Raw genomic sequence first — 19210 nt, forward strand, 5'->3', positions numbered from 1 at the left:
TTTTCACTGAGCTCGTTTTAGAGATTATTTGTAAATGATTTATGTTCCTTTTTACGTATAAGCTCTATTTTAGCCGGCATTGTTAAAAAAAACCGTAAAATGTTTGGACAAGTACATATTGGTACATGATACATTGATCTAACATTATGGATGTTTTGTTTTTATTGTTTAATGATGTCAGTTCATTTGAAAACATATTTAAATAACGGACTAGTTTTATAAGTTCATACATGCGATCTATATGAGGTTAACATAAAAAATACAGTAACAAGCGGCACATGCATACAACATACAGAAGTTCCGTTTACCTACTCAGTTTGTTGGTTCGCTGGTCTTCGTCAGGCAGGTGCAGATCTCTGAAGTCGATCTTCCACAACAGTGAGTCCAGTTCCTGCTCGTAGCGCCAACCACGGTATAGAGCGAGTGCAGCTAGCGCTAAAAGGGCCAGTGTACCGCCCGAGGCACCAAGAGCCCAAGCACCCACATGGCCTAAGATATATAATTTAATATTTGATTGATGTTTAATTTTAATTTCTGGTCGAAATAAGTAACGTATAAATAAAATGTGAAAGGTAATTAGGGGTCTTCGATGTTTGAAATTTAATGATATACATCGTGTTGGAAATACTTAGCATTGCCTAGACTAGTAATCGTAAAATTCCTTTTGCAGAAACTTGACAATTTTTTAATATTCTTTCTTGGCATTCGTATATCTAGTGAATAGGTAGTAGTAGTACCTACCCAGACGAACCTCCATATATAACTACCAAATTTAAAAAAATATGATGGGAACTTTTGCATTAGAACAAAAATTAAATAGACACACGCCAACTGGTCTAATCCAACTCACGACAGCTTGTCCATTGTTTTATATTTAACTTGAGAACTAGTCGTGAGTTTGTTGTTAACTCGCTTATGATTTTGCAACTTTATTTCCTATCACGAAAGAGCTTTGCAATTTATTCACGGCAGTATAATGTTCGAGAGATAAGATTAAAGTCACGCTTACAAATAAAAATAAATGTATACATCATTAGTCAATTTTTAATTAACTGTCGACCTTCTTTAGTATACTGTTCACGTTGTCTAAACAAACTGGTACGTCACTTCGGCTCATAAGACGGGTTTCATTTTGGGTTCCCTTCTCTGATGCACAGTTTTAATAGGAATAACCTTGCTTAAATTTATTGTAGTACATTTGGAAGGTAAATAAAAAAAGTGATTTTTTGGGAAAGGGTTTTTTTTTATGCAATACATATATTAAAAATTTGTAAATGTGTATATTGTTCATTACAAGTATTTTAATTTTAGGTGATTTAAATATATTTTTTTAATTTTCGGAATACATCAAAAAATTGTAGCAGCATATTCTTTAGTTTATATAATTTTCTTTTAATATGACTAATTCAGTTCTTGTAGACGGATGTAAAAATCTTAAATAAAGGATACGTCCGTAATTTTATTAAATTTAATTTGCATTTAAATTTAATTTCTAATAGGAGGAGCAGATGGAGTATCCCAAAAAGTGATCAGTAGATTTGAGCGCGCATTGAAGTATTAAATTGGAAGATGGAGGAATTAAACCGAAACTGGCATTCCCAAACATATTTCTTAAAGGTGATAATTAAAGTACGCATTATTGAGCCTAGTGATTAAAATAGCTGAATCTTAATTTAACTTAATTCTGAGCTCAAGCCGGGGCAGGAACCACTGATTTTGCATGTGTTTAATTTTTGTAAATACATATTTCATCTCCTGCTGCGACGAAGAAAAATATCGTGAGGAAACCCGCACTAGAGCAGCGTGGTGGAGTAAGCTTCTGATCATCTCCAAAAAGGTGAGAAGGAGAAGCCCAGCAGTGGGACATTTACAGGCAGCTAAAACTGTAAGTATGGTTATTGTCCATTTGATTGTTTTGAAAAATATTAATGGTAAAAAGTAAATAAATTAAAAACGTGCTCCATTATCATAGCAGAATCCATATACATAGCAGTATCTTAAAAAAGACTATCTTTGTAAATAATATGTTTAAAATCTTAATGATAAGAGCTTCTGTCGAGTAGTGTAACTTAGAGCGGGTAATATACGGCAATTTAATTCAGGGATCAATCTTGATGCTCCAACTTTGTACATACTCCTATTATCCATCCGATTATAGAGATATCAGCGCGATTATAGAGATTTAGTTAGAGACGTCAATATCCTAAAGACGTTCAAGTCTCTGCAATTTATAATCTCATGCACAGCCGTTATATATAACGACTTATACGAACATGACTCGAATGTAGAAGATTCGTTAGCTAATATTATAAGATCGTAATCTCTAGATTGTTGTTTCGTGATCAATTTAACGTTACAGTTTGTTACTCAATTATGGCTGCACCTATTTATATATTTATTTTTTGTGTTTTAACTTGGGATATTACGTTTACTTATTATTTAATATAAGCGTTTGAGTTATATAAAATACTTTGAATAAAGATTTGTATCTGGACTATAAATAAACAACAGTGTAATTGTAAGTATATGTACATATGTATAAGTACGACGACAGTGATGTTTAGTTTCAGACTCTACAACTGTGAACAGTCATTTACGAGTAATGTCCTGAGCTCCTCTAAAAAGCTAAAGTATAAGTGCTGTTGGGCGGCGGGACGCGGCGGGCGGGGCGCGCGGGGCGCGCGGCGGCGCAGCGGGAGTCGCGTGCGGCCGATGGCTCGCCGCTCCGCATCGCTTGTCACTTACACTCGCTGCGCGTTACGAGGCCTTTACGACCCACCCCACTCGATGTCGCTTACGAACCTTGTATTTAATGCCACCCGACCTCCAGCCGGCTATAAGTTTTTTACATCTAACAAAATGTGCCCAACTAATGGAATAGGCTATAGCTTATTCTATTAGCTACTTACATACGTTACATTAAGACGTTTTACGGTCGCCGCGGGACGTTGCGTGGGTATAATGAAGCCGCTCCAGCGAATGCTAGTGTATAGGTGTGTAGGTAATGATTTACTCACTGACACATTTTTCTCCACGAAATCCGCAAGGCGGCTCCGAGAGTGGAACCCGGCCGCCAGGCCATTTGATCTCTCGAAGGAGTCGTAATTCCTGTGACATGAAAAGTAAATGAACTGGGTGTGCCACGACTTTAGCGAATAGCTAAACGTACTTAGATTTTTGAAATCTTGTGTTGTGTTTTATTAAATCGCAAGCTCTATTTGGAATTCCATTCTACGTTTATTGTACATAAGAATGTCTATTCCAAGCGTCCGTTGTGAAAAATCCTTAACTATATTCCTACGATGCGACGTTGTAAATACCTACGAAGAAGTATTTTCCAACGCTTGGTTATTATTAAATATTTTATATAAATAATCAGCCGTTTAAACTTTATAAATCCTATATTTTTAAAAAGATAATTTAGGTTGAAAAATATACGCTCAAAATACTCTGAGATCATAAGAAAAGCAGATTATTGTTTTCTCAAAATGTTATCACATTTATTGTATATAATGTTATATTATATTGGACAGACGTGACATCTTTAGAGATCCTAAAGATCTGACGTTATTTCCGTTTCCACAATGGAACGTGAGCCATTCACTCGATGGCCTCTTTTGAAGCGATTTAGCTTTTTTTTTATTTCAGAAAGAAGATCGTTCGAGGATATTTCATTCTGAGAAATAGTTCGAAAAAAGTAAATTACGTTACCGGAGCGGTTTTGTGCAAAACGGCGAGTGGATAGAGTCCGGGAGAGCGCGTTGGGTCGATGGATAGCAGTGTGTAATTCCCTTCGGCGTCGCCATTATCGTCCATATGAATCCAGTACCTGGTGAAATGTAAGGTCTTAGACACATAACTTTATCATCGAATAAAAAATATGTGGATAAATTTTTACAACCCCGGCAAAAGGCACTTCTTACATGTACGAAATCTGTTCTAGAAATAAAAAATATCAGCTTATAAGAGAACTGTATTAGGAGCGACCTTTTCAACTTTTATAAGTTATACAAAGTTAAAATGAGTTAACTTTGATTTATTGCAATGTAGACATAATTCAATGGCATTTTTAGTTTATTGTCAAAATGGGCAGGGCGACGTTAAAACAGGCCTTTTGCAAAATTGTCACCTCTACCGGCACTACACTTAAACATAAGGATATCAGTAAACCGTTTGCTTATTTAACTGAAGCAAATTCCGAGACGGTTCTTAAAGTTGCTCAATTTTTATTCTATAGTTCAATTCATTTGTTACGTAGAGCCGGTGACTTCTTTATGTCATCGCAAACACAAGCAAACTCGGAACTCGGTCGCATCGCGGTTTTCGTTAAAAATGGTATTCTGTATGCCTCTGATAATTAAAAAAATTTCGAGTGCAGTATTATTCCTTATTTCGATAAATAAAATACTTATTTTACTATTTAAAAAAAAAATGGTTTTGGCACATTTACAATTTGGTTTAGAAGTTCTTGATATATTGGTGATTAAGTGTACATCTTTCGGGTAGAATGGCCTTTCTTAAGGGACTTAAGTTTTTGCGCGATTATAACACATTATGTAATCTCTATTTTCTTTTGGGATACACGGTAAAGCCAACACGACCGGGGCAAACTGATTTAAATCTTTTCCCTTAGCACGCAAATGTAAACAATGCCAACTTCAAATTCAATGCTGATACAATTATTTTTTTGATAGATAAATCTAAAAAAACTTAAACTTAAGATCTAGAATAGGGATATGATGATATTAATAAGTCTATAAAATATTTTCAAGCGGCAGTTGGTGTGCACGGTACCTAAAATAACGTCTACTAAATTTTTACCAAAACACATCTCTCGGTAGCTGTGCGGTTGATATATTTATTTGACCATTATGAATGAATGCACGAAAACGGGTTTCAACTTCACATTCAACGATTGTTTTTTTATTAATATAATTCTTTGTGGTAAGTGTTGTAGAAAGAGTTGACACAATGTTTCAGATATTACGTTGTCGAGCTGATACAAATACCTTCTTATGTTAAGAATCTATCTGACTAAACAAAATGTAAGTAGGTATGTAAAAAAACACGCAATATGTAATAACAAAAAAAATAAGCAAAATTTATAACACAAGTACGTAGGTTGTTTTTCTTACAATTAATATTTGTGGGTGCCAGTGGATTGTTAATATTTCTTACAATGCCAATGTCTAATGGTAGTGGTGGCCACTTATCACCCGGTGGCACATTTATCAGGCTGTCAACATTTTAAAATAAAATCGGTCTAGTTAAATATCTGTATAACTCTATAAGTATAACTCTAAAGTCTGTAATGACACACACTTCTATTGTTAGCAAAACTCATTAAATAAGTAGATACAGGTCAAAGTGTTAAAAAAGAAACAATGTTAATACTTATTTAACGAATTTAAACGATTCAAAGCTCGAGTTCTAAGAATGTATATATTAGACTGTTGTAAGAATTATCGAGTGATAACTCTAATATTTTTACAATAATAAAAGTTGCAGTATTTCGTTTATGAAAAAAATTGTCGATACATACAATACAGTTTAACACTTTTGGCCGGATTAAAATTAAATAATTGTATCGCATGATTGCGTACAAACGGAAAACGGATGAAATTTTAAACGTAATATTAATGTTTCTGATTCTAACATAAATTTTATTAATTAACTTTTTAAACACTACTCGGGTTAGAAAGTAGATGCATCGAAAACATCTGAGAAATACATGATTTTATTTATTATTGTTTATATATTGTTGTAATTAACTTTCTAGCACTAATCTTTAGGGAAGTACAAGACACATACCTACAAGTATCAGACACAAATACAATCGATATAAAGTATGACATAATATCACAGAGTCAAATATGCTTGTGGTCTCATATGTGTTGCTTACCGCTGTTGTGTACAGACACCGCGAGGGTGTGATGCGGTGCATGTCAATAATGTCACTTGAAAATTGGAAATTGGCCAAAATGAATGATATATTAATCCGGTAGTAGAATAGTTTAGCATTAGCAGCTCCGTCAAGTACGCTCTAAGCATATTAACGTCCATGTTACGTAACGAAGATACGAACATCAACTGCTGACATTGTAGACGTGTATTTTATCAATTTATGTCGTTACTTTAGGAAGGGCAAGCAATGTGCTACAAAATATTAAGCATTTATTGTTAAAGTATTTGACCTAGGTAAATGTTTAAAGGGGTACATGTCAGTCACCTCCTCGTGGTGTACTCTGGGCAACGGGGCCGGCTTGAGCTTGCTCGTCGGCCACGGCTAAGACTGGCGGGAGGGATGCCGCGGGGCTGCTCCTGGTACGTCCCTGATCGGCGTCAGGGCGGACCATGTGAGTGGCCTCGTTGGCTAGGAGGGAGTGGGAGGGCTCGCTACTCGAGCCTCCCAGGTGTTTTACACCGGCGGTTTGCGGCGGAGCCTACCATCTTATCCGCCGCAGGGCGTCAGCTTCGTTGACGCCCAGCCTCCAGTGGCGGACTCGGGGGAGTTCGCCACATTCCCGCGTGGAGGATGAGGAGGAAGGCGCGCACTAGGCGCGCTTTCCATGTATATTCAGCCGCCTTACGGCGGCTGCCGCTGGTGGGGTCGCGGTTGCATGCCCTTGGCGATCCCGTGACCTCACCACTCGGCGGCATGGTGGAAACCCGAGGATGGTTTTAGTGGGTAGGACAGGGCATTAGCACTAGCGTGCCCTGGCACGGGGCATTAGTTCCCGGTTGAGTCCCACATACCCGTCCCGGTCCCCCGACCGGGCGGCATGCGTAAATGCATTTCCTCCTCGTTAAACAAAAAAAAAAAAAAAAGGTAAATGTTTAAATAAATAAAAAACGAACTAGTGATCATGTTTAACTAGTTTATTACGAAGTACGTTTTGTATATTTATTACGTAAATACAATAAAACGTCAAGTAAAATGTCAAGTAAGAGAAATTTGTGATTAATATAATATTGTCTTTATGTCGCTCAATGTAATGACTGAATATATTGACTTATCATCATATTATTATAGTATAATTATATCATCACAATCGCAGGGAGGTCTAACTATATTTGCTATTCACTTCATTATACTGTATAATATCGTATCAAATTAAATAATCGGCGTTTTGATACAAAAAAATAAACAAATATAATCTAATGTGCACATTTCCGCTGATTTTACTCTCAGTCGTCTCAAATATACTAAGATAAATTGTTAGCACGAACGACACTCACGCATACTAATACACGGTGGTAAAATAATTTAACGTGAGGCACACCTTCGTTAGTGAATGATCTATACTTTATTATTTTTATTTAAACGAAAAAACGTTTGCGAAAAAGGTTATATGTATTTTGTTTTCGTTCACTATAAATAAATATTGGATTATTTTGCCCACACCAAACGCTAAGCTGTGAGGTATGTATGTACTACTCTATTTTATCAGTACACATTAAAATCTTAATTCATTAGCATTAGCAGCCTGTAATTTCCCACTGCTGGGCTAAAGGCCTCCTCTCCCTTTGAGGAGAAGGTTTTGAGGAAAATCTTAAGTCACTAAGCTGTAATTCTTGTGATTTTCATGCTTATTTTCTCATCAATGATATTGTTATATTAAATATTCACGGAAGACAAAGGGTTCTTGTGAATACGTACGAATATAATGGTTTTTTGCATTGCATTACGAGATTCCAATTGCTTCAGTAGTAGCATTTACAGATACTAAAAAAGTATATGTGATCATATATAAATGCTTACCCCATGACGCTACGGTAAGTAGTATTTCTCATTCGGAGGGCGATCGCCCGACCATCTCGTGCTCCTTCTCCTGTCCGCAGAACATCAGCTAGCGCTCGGGCGTACAGCCACACCGCATCGTGAAGCCACGCCGCTTCTACTGGGATCTAGACAAATATTAATTAACTTTTATTAGTTACTTTTATAATATATAACAAAATATGTAAAAATCTTAATTGAACTAATTTAAACAAAAAGAAAAATTATTTGCGTTTGTGTATTAATTTTATTTTTGTTTATAATATTGCGCTTGGTGGTGAAGAAAATTATAAGAAAATGTGAATGTGTCGAATTAAATTTCGCCGCTTTTTTAATTACCAAATCGCTCTAGGGAAAGAGAGCACGGGAGAAGATTTTTTCCATTGACGGACACTCACGGGCTATGACTTTATTTATAATCACATTCACAATCTACATTTGTGCAGCATTTAAACTGACATGATCCACCAGACGTATTAACATATTTAGGAGTACGCGTTTGTGAGTGCGATACGTGTGAATTGTTTTATAGCTATTTATTTGACATGAAATAATCAACTGAAATCGTTTTGTAAAACTTATCGTTATCGCACGCTTCGTGTTGAAGGTATTACAAAAATGGAAAATTTATTTTAGCTCACACCGTACCGTACCTAATACATTTTTGACCCCATTAATACAAACGGATTTTATGATTATACTAATATAAAGATCAAGTTGAAGGTTATTTACGAATATACGAAATGATAATTTATAGAGTAAGGTTATATTTTATAAATTGCTATGAAATAAAAACTCTAAATATTATTTTTAATAAATTGCACGTTTGGAATCGATAATATAGCTATTAATAGAGCATACTTTCGCCAGAGTATTTATATAATTTGTTTTTATATAGTCCTTTGAATTGAATACTTTGTTAAGTTGGAAACTTGGTACCTGTTGCAATATTTAAATATTTTGCGTTCAGGCACAGGATAAGTTACCTCTCCCAAATTAATTATTCATTACCTTTCAAGCGGCGGTTTTAAGTATAAAGATTACTCGCAAGTACCTAATCGACTCGTAAGCCTAGTTGTTAAAGGAATTTACAAATTACCCCAATAACCATTTAGGTATTTGGGGCAACAGTAACGCTATCTGTTATCCGGTTCAAGAGATAACAGAAGGCTAAAAACGAGTAAAAACTGATCACCGGTATTATCAAAACGTTCTTTTTTTGTTTAAATAAAAAAAAAATGCACGAAATTTATCTTAAGATTAAGAACGATAAAATAATTTGTAGATCATTTATATTGCCATTCATAAATGCCAAATTAAGAAAAGTGTATTTTTTTATGTTAATACAATTTTTAATGGTATATTTTAGTGGTTTTATATTTATTAAGGATGGAACGAATAAATTAATTATAACAAACCGTCTTCTACTGAAACATCACGAATTAGTTCGGACTTGTTTGGTACTGTCAAGGTATATACTTGTATTTGGACGTGGGAGGGTCTCCTGTCTTTTTGATTTATATTAAGGTAAGTTGAATTCGAGCATCCGTAATAAAAAATCGCGTTTATATTACAAAGGTGGTAAATACAACGGTAAATTCGAGTCTTTACAATCACTTAGTTCGTATTTATGTTTTAGGCGCTTTATTTTTCGACTTCATTGCCATGAATGAAGAATTTTAAATTTTATATGCACAAAAAAGGTGAACAATGGTATGTATAGTCAAATATTTTTATTGCTGGTGAGCTGTCGTGTCTACGACTTACATATGTTAGAGATGTATACAGTTTTTGATTAGACTTCAGAAAATGTTTGCTTCCACAATACAATGTCTTAATTAATTTTATGCCCATGACTAATTTTAGTACAAAATTTTGAACGAAATCGACCTGATTGTTTTTGTGTAGCAGCTTTCTTATTTATGTTATAAAACATACAGATTTTTTGTTATTTATGAAATGATTACATTGACAACTTTATATATGAATAAATAAAGTCTGCAATTTTATATTAATTATTATCAATTATAAACTGAAGCAGTAAGAAAATAGAAATGGGTAAGTACTTACCACTTTCCCGCCTCCCAAAGCGAGCAAGGGATTAGTAAAGTTGAAGGGTGGCATCTGCAGTCGCCTGTTCACTTCTCTGGCAAAGGCGGGGTATGACGGCGCGGGGGAGGGGGCCACTGCGAGGTACGATCGGAAAGCTTTGGGCACCCGCGGACCTGGCTCTTTGCGTAACGGACCCGACAGGTATCTAATTGCTTCTTCGGGTTCATATTTATCGACATCGACTCCAATTGCTGCGTACTCCCCTAAAATTATTAAGTTTTGAGAATGACTGAGAACTTTATATTAATTCGAAAGTAACTTAATAGTATGAGTAATAATTTAATGTACATATACATTTTTAATATTAGTTTATTTTCTTTCTTTTTTTTAAATTTTGTATTCTAAACAAATATTTTTGGTTTTGGATATAAATTAGCTTGTGCAAGCCATTATTACCAATACTATTATTAAACATTATACCACCCATTCATAAGATATTCTAACGCTAAACGCCTAAACTTAATATTGTTGTGTTTTGGTTCGAAGGGCGAGTGACCCAGTGTAACTACAGGCACATAGCATCTTTGAAATGGTTTATATATTTTACAACCCCAATGTCTATGGGCGATGGTGACCACTTACCATCAGGTGGCCTATGGCTCGTCTGCTAAACTTTAACATAAAAAATGGAATAATAAAAAATTATGGTGGTGTTAGTGTGACAAAATTATAGTAAACGAGCTGAAAAATGAAGCATAACTAAGAATTTACTTTTGTGAATAAATGGATTCACATTTTTTTATGGTGTTAACAAAACTTTGCCGCTCGGATTAATAGGGTGTTATTGCTGAGACGACAATAGAAACATTCTAGACACATATATCAGTCTCAGCCCATTGAATTTATTCCCTCTTATTTTTCAAGCGAATAATGGATACAACAATGTTGAAGTACAATTGTCCAGTTTCATTGTTTATGGGTTTACTTTGTTTATCTTTTTAGTTGTAGGATTGTATATAGTTTCAGTAGTATATTTTCTTACCCGAATCCAAGAGCTTCATTGCGTCCATAGCCTGCATGAGCCCGATGTGGTCATGATAATAGCCAACAGACACATATACTGAAAGAAGATTAGTCATTAGTTTCTAAACGACATATCCGTCGCTAACTAATTAAACTGCGCAATCTACTTACTTCTTGTATCTTTGTAAGTTTCTCTAACAATATCAAGAAAAGGATTTTTGGTTATATTTTCAGGTATATCTCCATAATAATAAGGTTGACGGTACACTTGTTTTGTGCGAATTGATATTTTTTTTTCATTAGCTGCTGTTATTATCGCACCAGCCAGTCGAGAGAAGTCATGGTTCGGTGCTTTTAAATAGACGACGGCGATCTGCAAAGAATTCTCTATCACTCGTGATAATCAAAAAACTTATCTACCTAAAAATATTTATGAACAAATAATGAGAACTTATACAGCAGTTTAGTTGGGCGATGGGATACAGAAAGTATAGTCTTCAAAGTTTTTGTATAGTATTTTTTTAGTTTATCGTTAATAAAACTTCTGGTGTGAGCATATGATATGTTTACATGCATGAAATTAAAATGCGTGAGCACGGCGACGACTGAGCGCGAAATGTCGATGTCCGAAGGTCGGGTGCGGGCGAATGTTGCGTACACGCGCTTGTTGGAACTCGCTACGTCTCTGCAGAACTGGAACAATATTTGCTACTTTAACTGCTTTAATAAACTTCCGATATGATATTTTAAAATCTTTTATCTAACAAATATTATTTATTCACTACTGGATAATTTATACCAAATGCATCTTCGTAAATGGATTTAAATATTCCATAAAACCTTTGTGTATTGGAATATTTAAATCTGTATTGGAATAATAATTATGTGATTGTCACATAATCATATATAAATTATTTTGGATCAAATCTTTGAACGTTGCTAATTTTAATAATATAGTTTCGACGTTTTTTATTTTTAAAAGCAAAATATGAAATTATTTTATTTCGAACATTAAATAAAGTAAGCTATATTTCTAACCGCGATATGATCGCAGCCGTCAATATAATTTTAAGGAGTACTGGCGCTGCTACTAAAGTTTCTATAAAGATTTAAGAAATTGGAAAGTCACAATCTGATTGTGTTGGATTCTTCATGAGACAATTTACATAAAATTAAGATTAAATTTTATTCACGCCATTTATTCTCTTATAAGAAAAGTCAAGATAATTTATCTAATTCGAACAGCTTTAAACTCATCATTTTAATTGGAATGTCTTGCGCACCAATGATAAAAGATTGATATGTTTTGTAGTGAAATAATTTTGGCTTACGTACATAGCTGACCATGGGTAAGTTGAAGGCGGCCGCCATCCGGCCCTCGTGCACGCATGTTTCTTGCGGACCGATGAACGCGGATACATTTGCAGCCCACAAAGCCGCAACCTGATTTGAAAAATATTAATGGTAGGTTTAGTTAATAAAAATTACGAAATATTAAAGAAACACGGAGATCTTTAATATGATTTCATTTTCTTTTTATGATAGTTACCTAATGGGTAGTCCTCATCTTTAGCGTAATTACACAACTAACCTAGGATCTAAGAAGTTTTGTCTCTTGCACCTAAGGGGTCATTCACCCCTCAAAATAGGTATCAAGTATTGATGTTTATCGGTAAGAACCTGTACACAGTCTTATTCATGGCTTCCCATTTTACATTTACAAAAGATTTAACACAAATTACAATAATGACACCTAAATAAAATTATATGTTAATCGAAAAAGTTTTATTTGTTGAAAAGCCCTGAAAGTTCCGAATTATCACGGGCACAGATTTGGTTCATTTTTACGCTTAATGAATTGGAATTGCGATTTAGCAGAGAAATGCTACTAACATTCTTGCCATAATGTCATGCGGACATGATTTATATAGAGTCGGGGGACTACACGATTAAAGTAATCTTTCAGTTTTATCAAATTATTACGTAACGGACTCCTGTTATAATTAATTGTATATTATATAAAATGTGTCTAAAATATTCATTCTATTTACGACAAAATAATTGTAGAAAATACAGAACACTTCCTTATAATTTTATTATTTACTGTTTAAACTATTTAATTGTATTTTTAAATGTTCAATTAACTTATTAATACTTTTATAAATATGTATGAGTATCTTTTTTATGAATATTCATATTAGTAAATGAAAATGTATGGACTATTATATCACCTGAAATAGCCGTGGCAGTAACTATCTTACATAATATAAATATAAAATATTTTTGAACTTTTTTAATAGAATATCCTGAAACCGACCTTTGAAAAAGGCAAAGAAATTTTCTGACGCTTAAAAAAATAAGTAATTTTTGTAAAGTTTTGTTAAAACAGGTTTTTATTATTGACTTATATTGAAACTATAAGAAGACTAAAACTATTATTTAGGACTTTTAATAAATAATTGTTAAATGTAAATCAACAATTACAAGATTATTGACGCAGAGGCAGCGTATAAAAATATAAGTATGTAAATATAGTATATTGAAATAAGTCATAATTACTGAATATTTCAGAATAAATATCAATAAAACCAATATTTATATATACATACAAATATAAATGAATAAACTTATTTATGGTAACAGTAAAAATGAATGCTCAACATAGTGTAAATTTATTTATGGATAAAAGCCCGCCCAACACATAATTGTTTTTTTTTTACATTCGTATAATTGTTGCCTTAGGTTAAAATACAATATAATATTAATAACAGGTCGATTTTTGGCCCAGAGGATCGATGTTGGGGAATGCTGCTGTTCCTCTCCATCATTCTACGCGGTTATGTACAGTAACCATTTTTAATTCTTTTTTTAATTCTTATTTTTAATTCTTCATTTAATTGGTATATAGTTACATATACATATTATGTGTATATAATACATTATTTTATATAAATCCGGAGCTTTCACTATTATATATTATGCTTTACAAATATATATGGGTTCATATGGTGTAAATTATATACGGAATTCAGCTAATGAACGGCAGTTTTGTAAGTAATCCGATATGAATACATGAATATAATACGATCATTATGTCGTTTCAACTGAATCGGAATATTAAAAGATATTATTTTTCGAGTAGGCTCTCACGTGTATAACATTTGTATCGTCACTTTACGCGTTTAAATATAATTTAAAATAACCATAAAAAAAAAGATATTTTTCATATTATTTTTCATAATTATCTCCACATCTCGTCATTCAGATTTTTCTAGCTAACGCTGGCAGAACTATACAAGACAACACATCAAATCATTACATCGAAGATTTGTAAAAGGATGTCTACAAAAAACCACGACAGCAGACATTTTTTTCTGTCTTTTATCGATAAATCACAGTATATTATACTAATTTTATTAGAGAAATAGAAAGCAAATTAATTCTAACTGAACAATATATTATAAAAATTCAGATTTTTTGTCTATCCTTTAACTTTTCTATGTTGAACTGTTCTCGGTAAAAACTTTTATAAATATTTAATGTAAAAAATACTTTTCATTAATATATTTCGGATAATTTGTCTATAAAGATTAAATTCTTGGCACAGAATAAAAGAAATACTCATATATCTTTGAAATTATCTGTGATAAGGCTCAATATACTGGCATTGTACTGTAAAATATATTCCGTAAATAAGTGAGCTTTTCACAATCTCTCTCAATTCAACCATTAAATAGAGTAATAAATTATATCCGTCAGTTATAGTCAGCCAATGTAATGTATTGCAATTAGCGTCACTATAGCTTTTTTACTGTAGAATAATAACTCTCAAAGTTCGCTTAAAAATGATGATAATTTATGTATATTGTATTATTTTTATTATTATTCAAGATTTCAGCTTATTTCATGATAAGGAAAATGAATTAATAAGAAATAGTTTTAAAATAGAATCTAGTTCTAATAAAAATCAGCTCAATTTTGTATAATATTATTTACGTGTATTAATTATAAATATTATGGTAACAAGTTTGGAAAAGATCGATGTTGTCAGCCTGACGTAGACAGAATGATACGCTTACTTTTTATGCACCCTTCGCGACAGACACCCTTGGGCCATTAGACTTAACTGATACTACGTCGTGACGGTAAATAATTAATAAAACTTCAAAAATTATAAATAATACAAATAGCCGGTCTATTAATAAATAATAAATCTATTTCATTATTTTAGTAATTTTAAATTTAATGAATTTCAGGCAACATCATTGTTTCTATTTGACAAAACAGAAGGCACGCTTAATTGCAGGCTATTTGTTACGAAAAAGGCTGCAATTTACGTAAAAGATACGCTGGGCTGTGCTCTGTGGGAGACCCTAATTTATTTTCTTATTTCTCTGTATCGAATATTTACTTTGTCTTTGTATTGGAAACTTTTTATAACAAGAGACAACAGTTTTTTTTTCGTCTAAAAACGAGTTATGTAAAATTTACCCGAACATTATCGGTGTATTGTATGATAATATTGCATGTTATTGTCTGACGAAGTCAGCGAGCGAGTGCCAGTTATCAGGTATGCGAAATGAATGAAACTAATAAGAGTTTCCGATGACTTCTATACGTACTTTGCCTTTTGATATCCACCATTACTAGGTCATTGCGTTACTCGGTAGTTACGCAGTTGAATTATTTCTGGAGAGTATCTCTCAGTGCGTTGTGTTGTGTTAGTAATAACACACTCTATGAATTAAGCAATCATTATGTCTATATTCTATATTTTTATGTATAAAATAAAATCCTAATTATTTTTCAATAAAATGGTGATAATGATGTTTTTATTAAAACTTTTACAAGTTATATAGTTTTTTTAAGTATTCGGTTTAAAGGTATTAATTGATAAATAATTGTTCAAGATACGAACTTTTTAAATATTCAATAATGATTAACATTTTATTACTATCCGACACATTCTGTGAGTTTTATTTGCAATAATTAAGTCTGTTAAATAATAAGTTGATTTACCAGATACCAGTTAAAACAATAAACGTATTTATCATTTTTTTCCGTGATAATATATGGTATGTATAAATGAGGTGGGCAAATTTAATGTTGTATGAGGAAAATTAAGAAGACGTCAAACGTGCCGCCGGCGTCAGTTCAGTAATAATTACGAACTACTTTCGTGTCCAGAGAATTCTTAACCTTCGTGATTCATCGAGATAGCAACTTTCAAGTGTTGACCTTGCATGTTATTGTATTGACGCGAACACCATGCAAATCAGATTAAATATTTATACTAATTATTAAAGGATTAGATTATTTGATGTAACTTAAAATATGTATAGACATACTACTTGCTACATGGAAATTCGTATGGCCATCCCTAATCGAGGCCGAGCGATTTGGTGGAGAAGCACCGGAGAAAAAGAGATTGTTTTATTGCCAATACACTGTAAAAACTCTGCCTTACGCCTTTAAACCATTTAATGTAAGAGTGGGATCTAAAATATTATATAATTCGTTTTGCCATTCATTGCACTCGTTAATTTAAAACGAAAAAAGGCCTAACTAAATCATGATGTTTGGCGGTGAAATATCTGACGAGTGGATCGTATGTATGAAGGCGAGCTTGCATAAGATCCTACTAATAGGAAATATAATTAATATGTTAGTGAATCACATGCTCACAGTTCAATGACATTTGCAAAATATTATTTTTATAAGAGTAAAGTGTTACGAGTTACGTTTGAAATCATAAAATCAACTTTAGTTAATTTTCAGCCAGCAGTAATTTCCTTCGTTTCTCATTCGTGAATTGCATAGGCGTTTTTAAAGTTGTCCTGTATGTAACATTAACCGTCTTTTTTTAACTGGAATGTAGAATAATTATATGTTTTTTTTTTCTTTGGCCTTCAGGCTTGTGAAAACTACTGAACGTGTCGGTATGGAACTATGACTAAACCATTCGGAATCTTCAGTAGTGGATTATAGGCAACATAATGTGTGCAATTCAATTGGCCATTAAATAAAAAAGAAGAAGCTCCTTTTTTAATGCTTTAGCGTGTGGGTAACATATTTAAAAAGGCAAAGACAAAATAGTTCAATTCCTTTATATCCTGTATGTCTAATTTTCTCTTTTTGTTTGGTAGTTATTGACGAGCTTTAGTTATAAACAAGAAAAAAAAATTGAAAGTACATATATTTGAGAAAAACATATGAATTGATACGATTATTATGGTCGAGTCTTTTCGAAATGTTCGAATGATGATTTAAATAATAATTCAAAAGATACAATACCAAAATTGGTAAAATACATTATACAAATACGTTTGAATAATAATAATAATTTATTTATTTAAGTAACAGAGACCCAATTACAATTACAATAATAAACGGGCTTATGTTGGTAATAAACGAAACATAAACAGAGAAATTAACATTAACAAATGGTTTAATATTGACTTCTACCGTCTCCTATTTCTAAAGTACACTGCTCCAACTGAAATTTTACAGCTGATTCTTATTCATTCATAATTATGAACTACATAAATAAAATACAATCATAAATAACACATAGTACACCTGTACATACAATTACTTAACCCGTGCATGTAATTGTTTTTTTTGTCATAATGTTAATAGAATTTCTTAAAAAATGTTTTCGTATATTTTTATTTATATGAGATAAGCGTGCCACCTACGCTTACCGCCATCTGCCACTGGCAACTGGGCTTATTAATGATCACCACCGCCTAGAAACCATTCTTAAAACTATTATTTACATCGTCAATGCGACACCAACCTTAAGAACTACAATGCTATGTCCCTTTTTGCCTGCAATTACACTGGGTCGTTATAACCTTCATATTGTTAATTTATTCGTTATTTGTATTATTAATAACTTAATAAGAAAAAAATATCTTAACACATAGATTTTCGTTGAAATCAATCACATAGGTATTTCACAAACATATTTCACACATAACATAACGTTATCTTTTTTGAGCACGGGCTAATAAGTATAAGGATATGAATAATAGCAGATATAATTATGTATGTAATAAAAAACACATATAAGCTATTTTATGCCATCTGCTGACATCACAACAAAGTAACCAAATGGTTTCAACGAGTCATGACTATCGTAAACTTTCTCTGTTAGCAATAAAATTCTCGTTAACCACATAGTGAAACTATCTTAGCAAAAGTGGAAGTCAAAAAGTGTTAATCTGGCATTTGTTCATTTTTGGATAAAACAATATATTGTGATACCTAAGACTCATATGTCTAATATATGTACATTTTACATTTTCACGACCCTTTAATTTTATTATTTTTATTAAGAAAAAAATGTCATTTGAAATGTATACCTACTATATATTTCTGTTTTCTATTGAGGAGCATATTATAAATTGATCTAAAGCTACAGCCTGCACTTATACAAATCCTGGGAATAAACTCCTTTCCTCTGGAGTTATTATTCAGGCTCAGAGATTGTGTGTGAATGCGTTGATTACGGGTTAGTGAATACACATGTGGCAGATTGTCATGCGCCATACGCGGGTTTCCTCACGATGTTCCTTCACCGCCGATCATGGGATGAATTACAAACATAAATTAAGCACTTATAAATCTTGGTACTTGCTTGGTTTTAAATCTACGATCTTTGGTTCGGTTTAAAGAACTTTATTCTTATAGCGACAGAGATTCTGTTGATTACGTGAGAACTTATACCTAGAATACTGATTAATATAACATTAATAAAACAAAAAAGTTGGTCTCATTACAAATAATGAGATCAGAGCATAGAGAGTTATTTTAACAATGAGTAATCAAGAAGAATGTTATTGTAAGTTAGATTTAAAAATATTATAATTTATAGTATGGTATGGGTATATTTGGTATGGTAATGGATATTGTTTTTATTATTTCGTGTAAGATTTAAATAGAGTTTATTATGATTTTAATGCCTCAGTGTTTGATTCAAGTGAGGCCAAGGGACTTCCACGTCTGTTTTTTTATAACACTCTTTCATCCTTAAAATTATAGGTTTTAATCCTAAAAGGAATGCTGTAAAGATTACATAGTATACAACGCACTGATCATCAAAAACCTCATGGAAATATGAGAAGTTTTTGAACTTGCTCCATCGCTTGTTCTGCAAAGCGTATTGGTGACATACGTGTGTCAGCTTTTCTCCCGTTATACGACAAAAATTGAAAGTTAAAAATACAAACACAAATAACATCACATGAAAACTCAGTGGTGATTGTGAAAAATCAGCGGTGCTTGAAAGATAACATGATATGGGTTAATTGATTGCAACGGGCTACACATGTTTTAGATTTCCATTACGTG

The 19210-nt window shown here is 32.8% G+C and overlaps 1 protein-coding gene across 2 annotated transcripts in view; it reads right to left on the reverse strand.

Moving 5' to 3' along the window:
- LOC125064987 (guanylate cyclase 32E) overlaps positions 1-19210 on the reverse strand; it is a 40637-nt gene that overhangs the window by 12948 nt on the left and 8479 nt on the right. Inside the window, exons 4-12 of one of the 2 annotated variants that reach the window (XM_047672359.1) lie at positions 12191-12298; positions 11426-11548; positions 11027-11228; positions 10875-10952; positions 9851-10095; positions 7763-7908; positions 3712-3829; positions 3018-3108; positions 313-489 (exon numbers count right to left, since the gene is read on the reverse strand). In XM_047672359.1, coding sequence (XP_047528315.1) covers positions 313-489; positions 3018-3108; positions 3712-3829; positions 7763-7908; positions 9851-10095; positions 10875-10952; positions 11027-11228; positions 11426-11548; positions 12191-12298 — 1288 coding nt within the window. Of the gene's footprint in view, positions 1-308; positions 490-3017; positions 3109-3711; positions 3830-7762; positions 7909-9850; positions 10096-10874; positions 10953-11026; positions 11229-11425; positions 11549-12190; positions 12299-19210 lie in introns of both variants that reach the window. The other variant, XM_047672360.1, reaches the window with a different exon arrangement.

Source organism: Vanessa atalanta, chromosome 6, assembly GCF_905147765.1.
Source record: "Vanessa atalanta chromosome 6, ilVanAtal1.2, whole genome shotgun sequence".
Taxonomy (NCBI): domain Eukaryota; kingdom Metazoa; phylum Arthropoda; class Insecta; order Lepidoptera; family Nymphalidae; genus Vanessa; species Vanessa atalanta.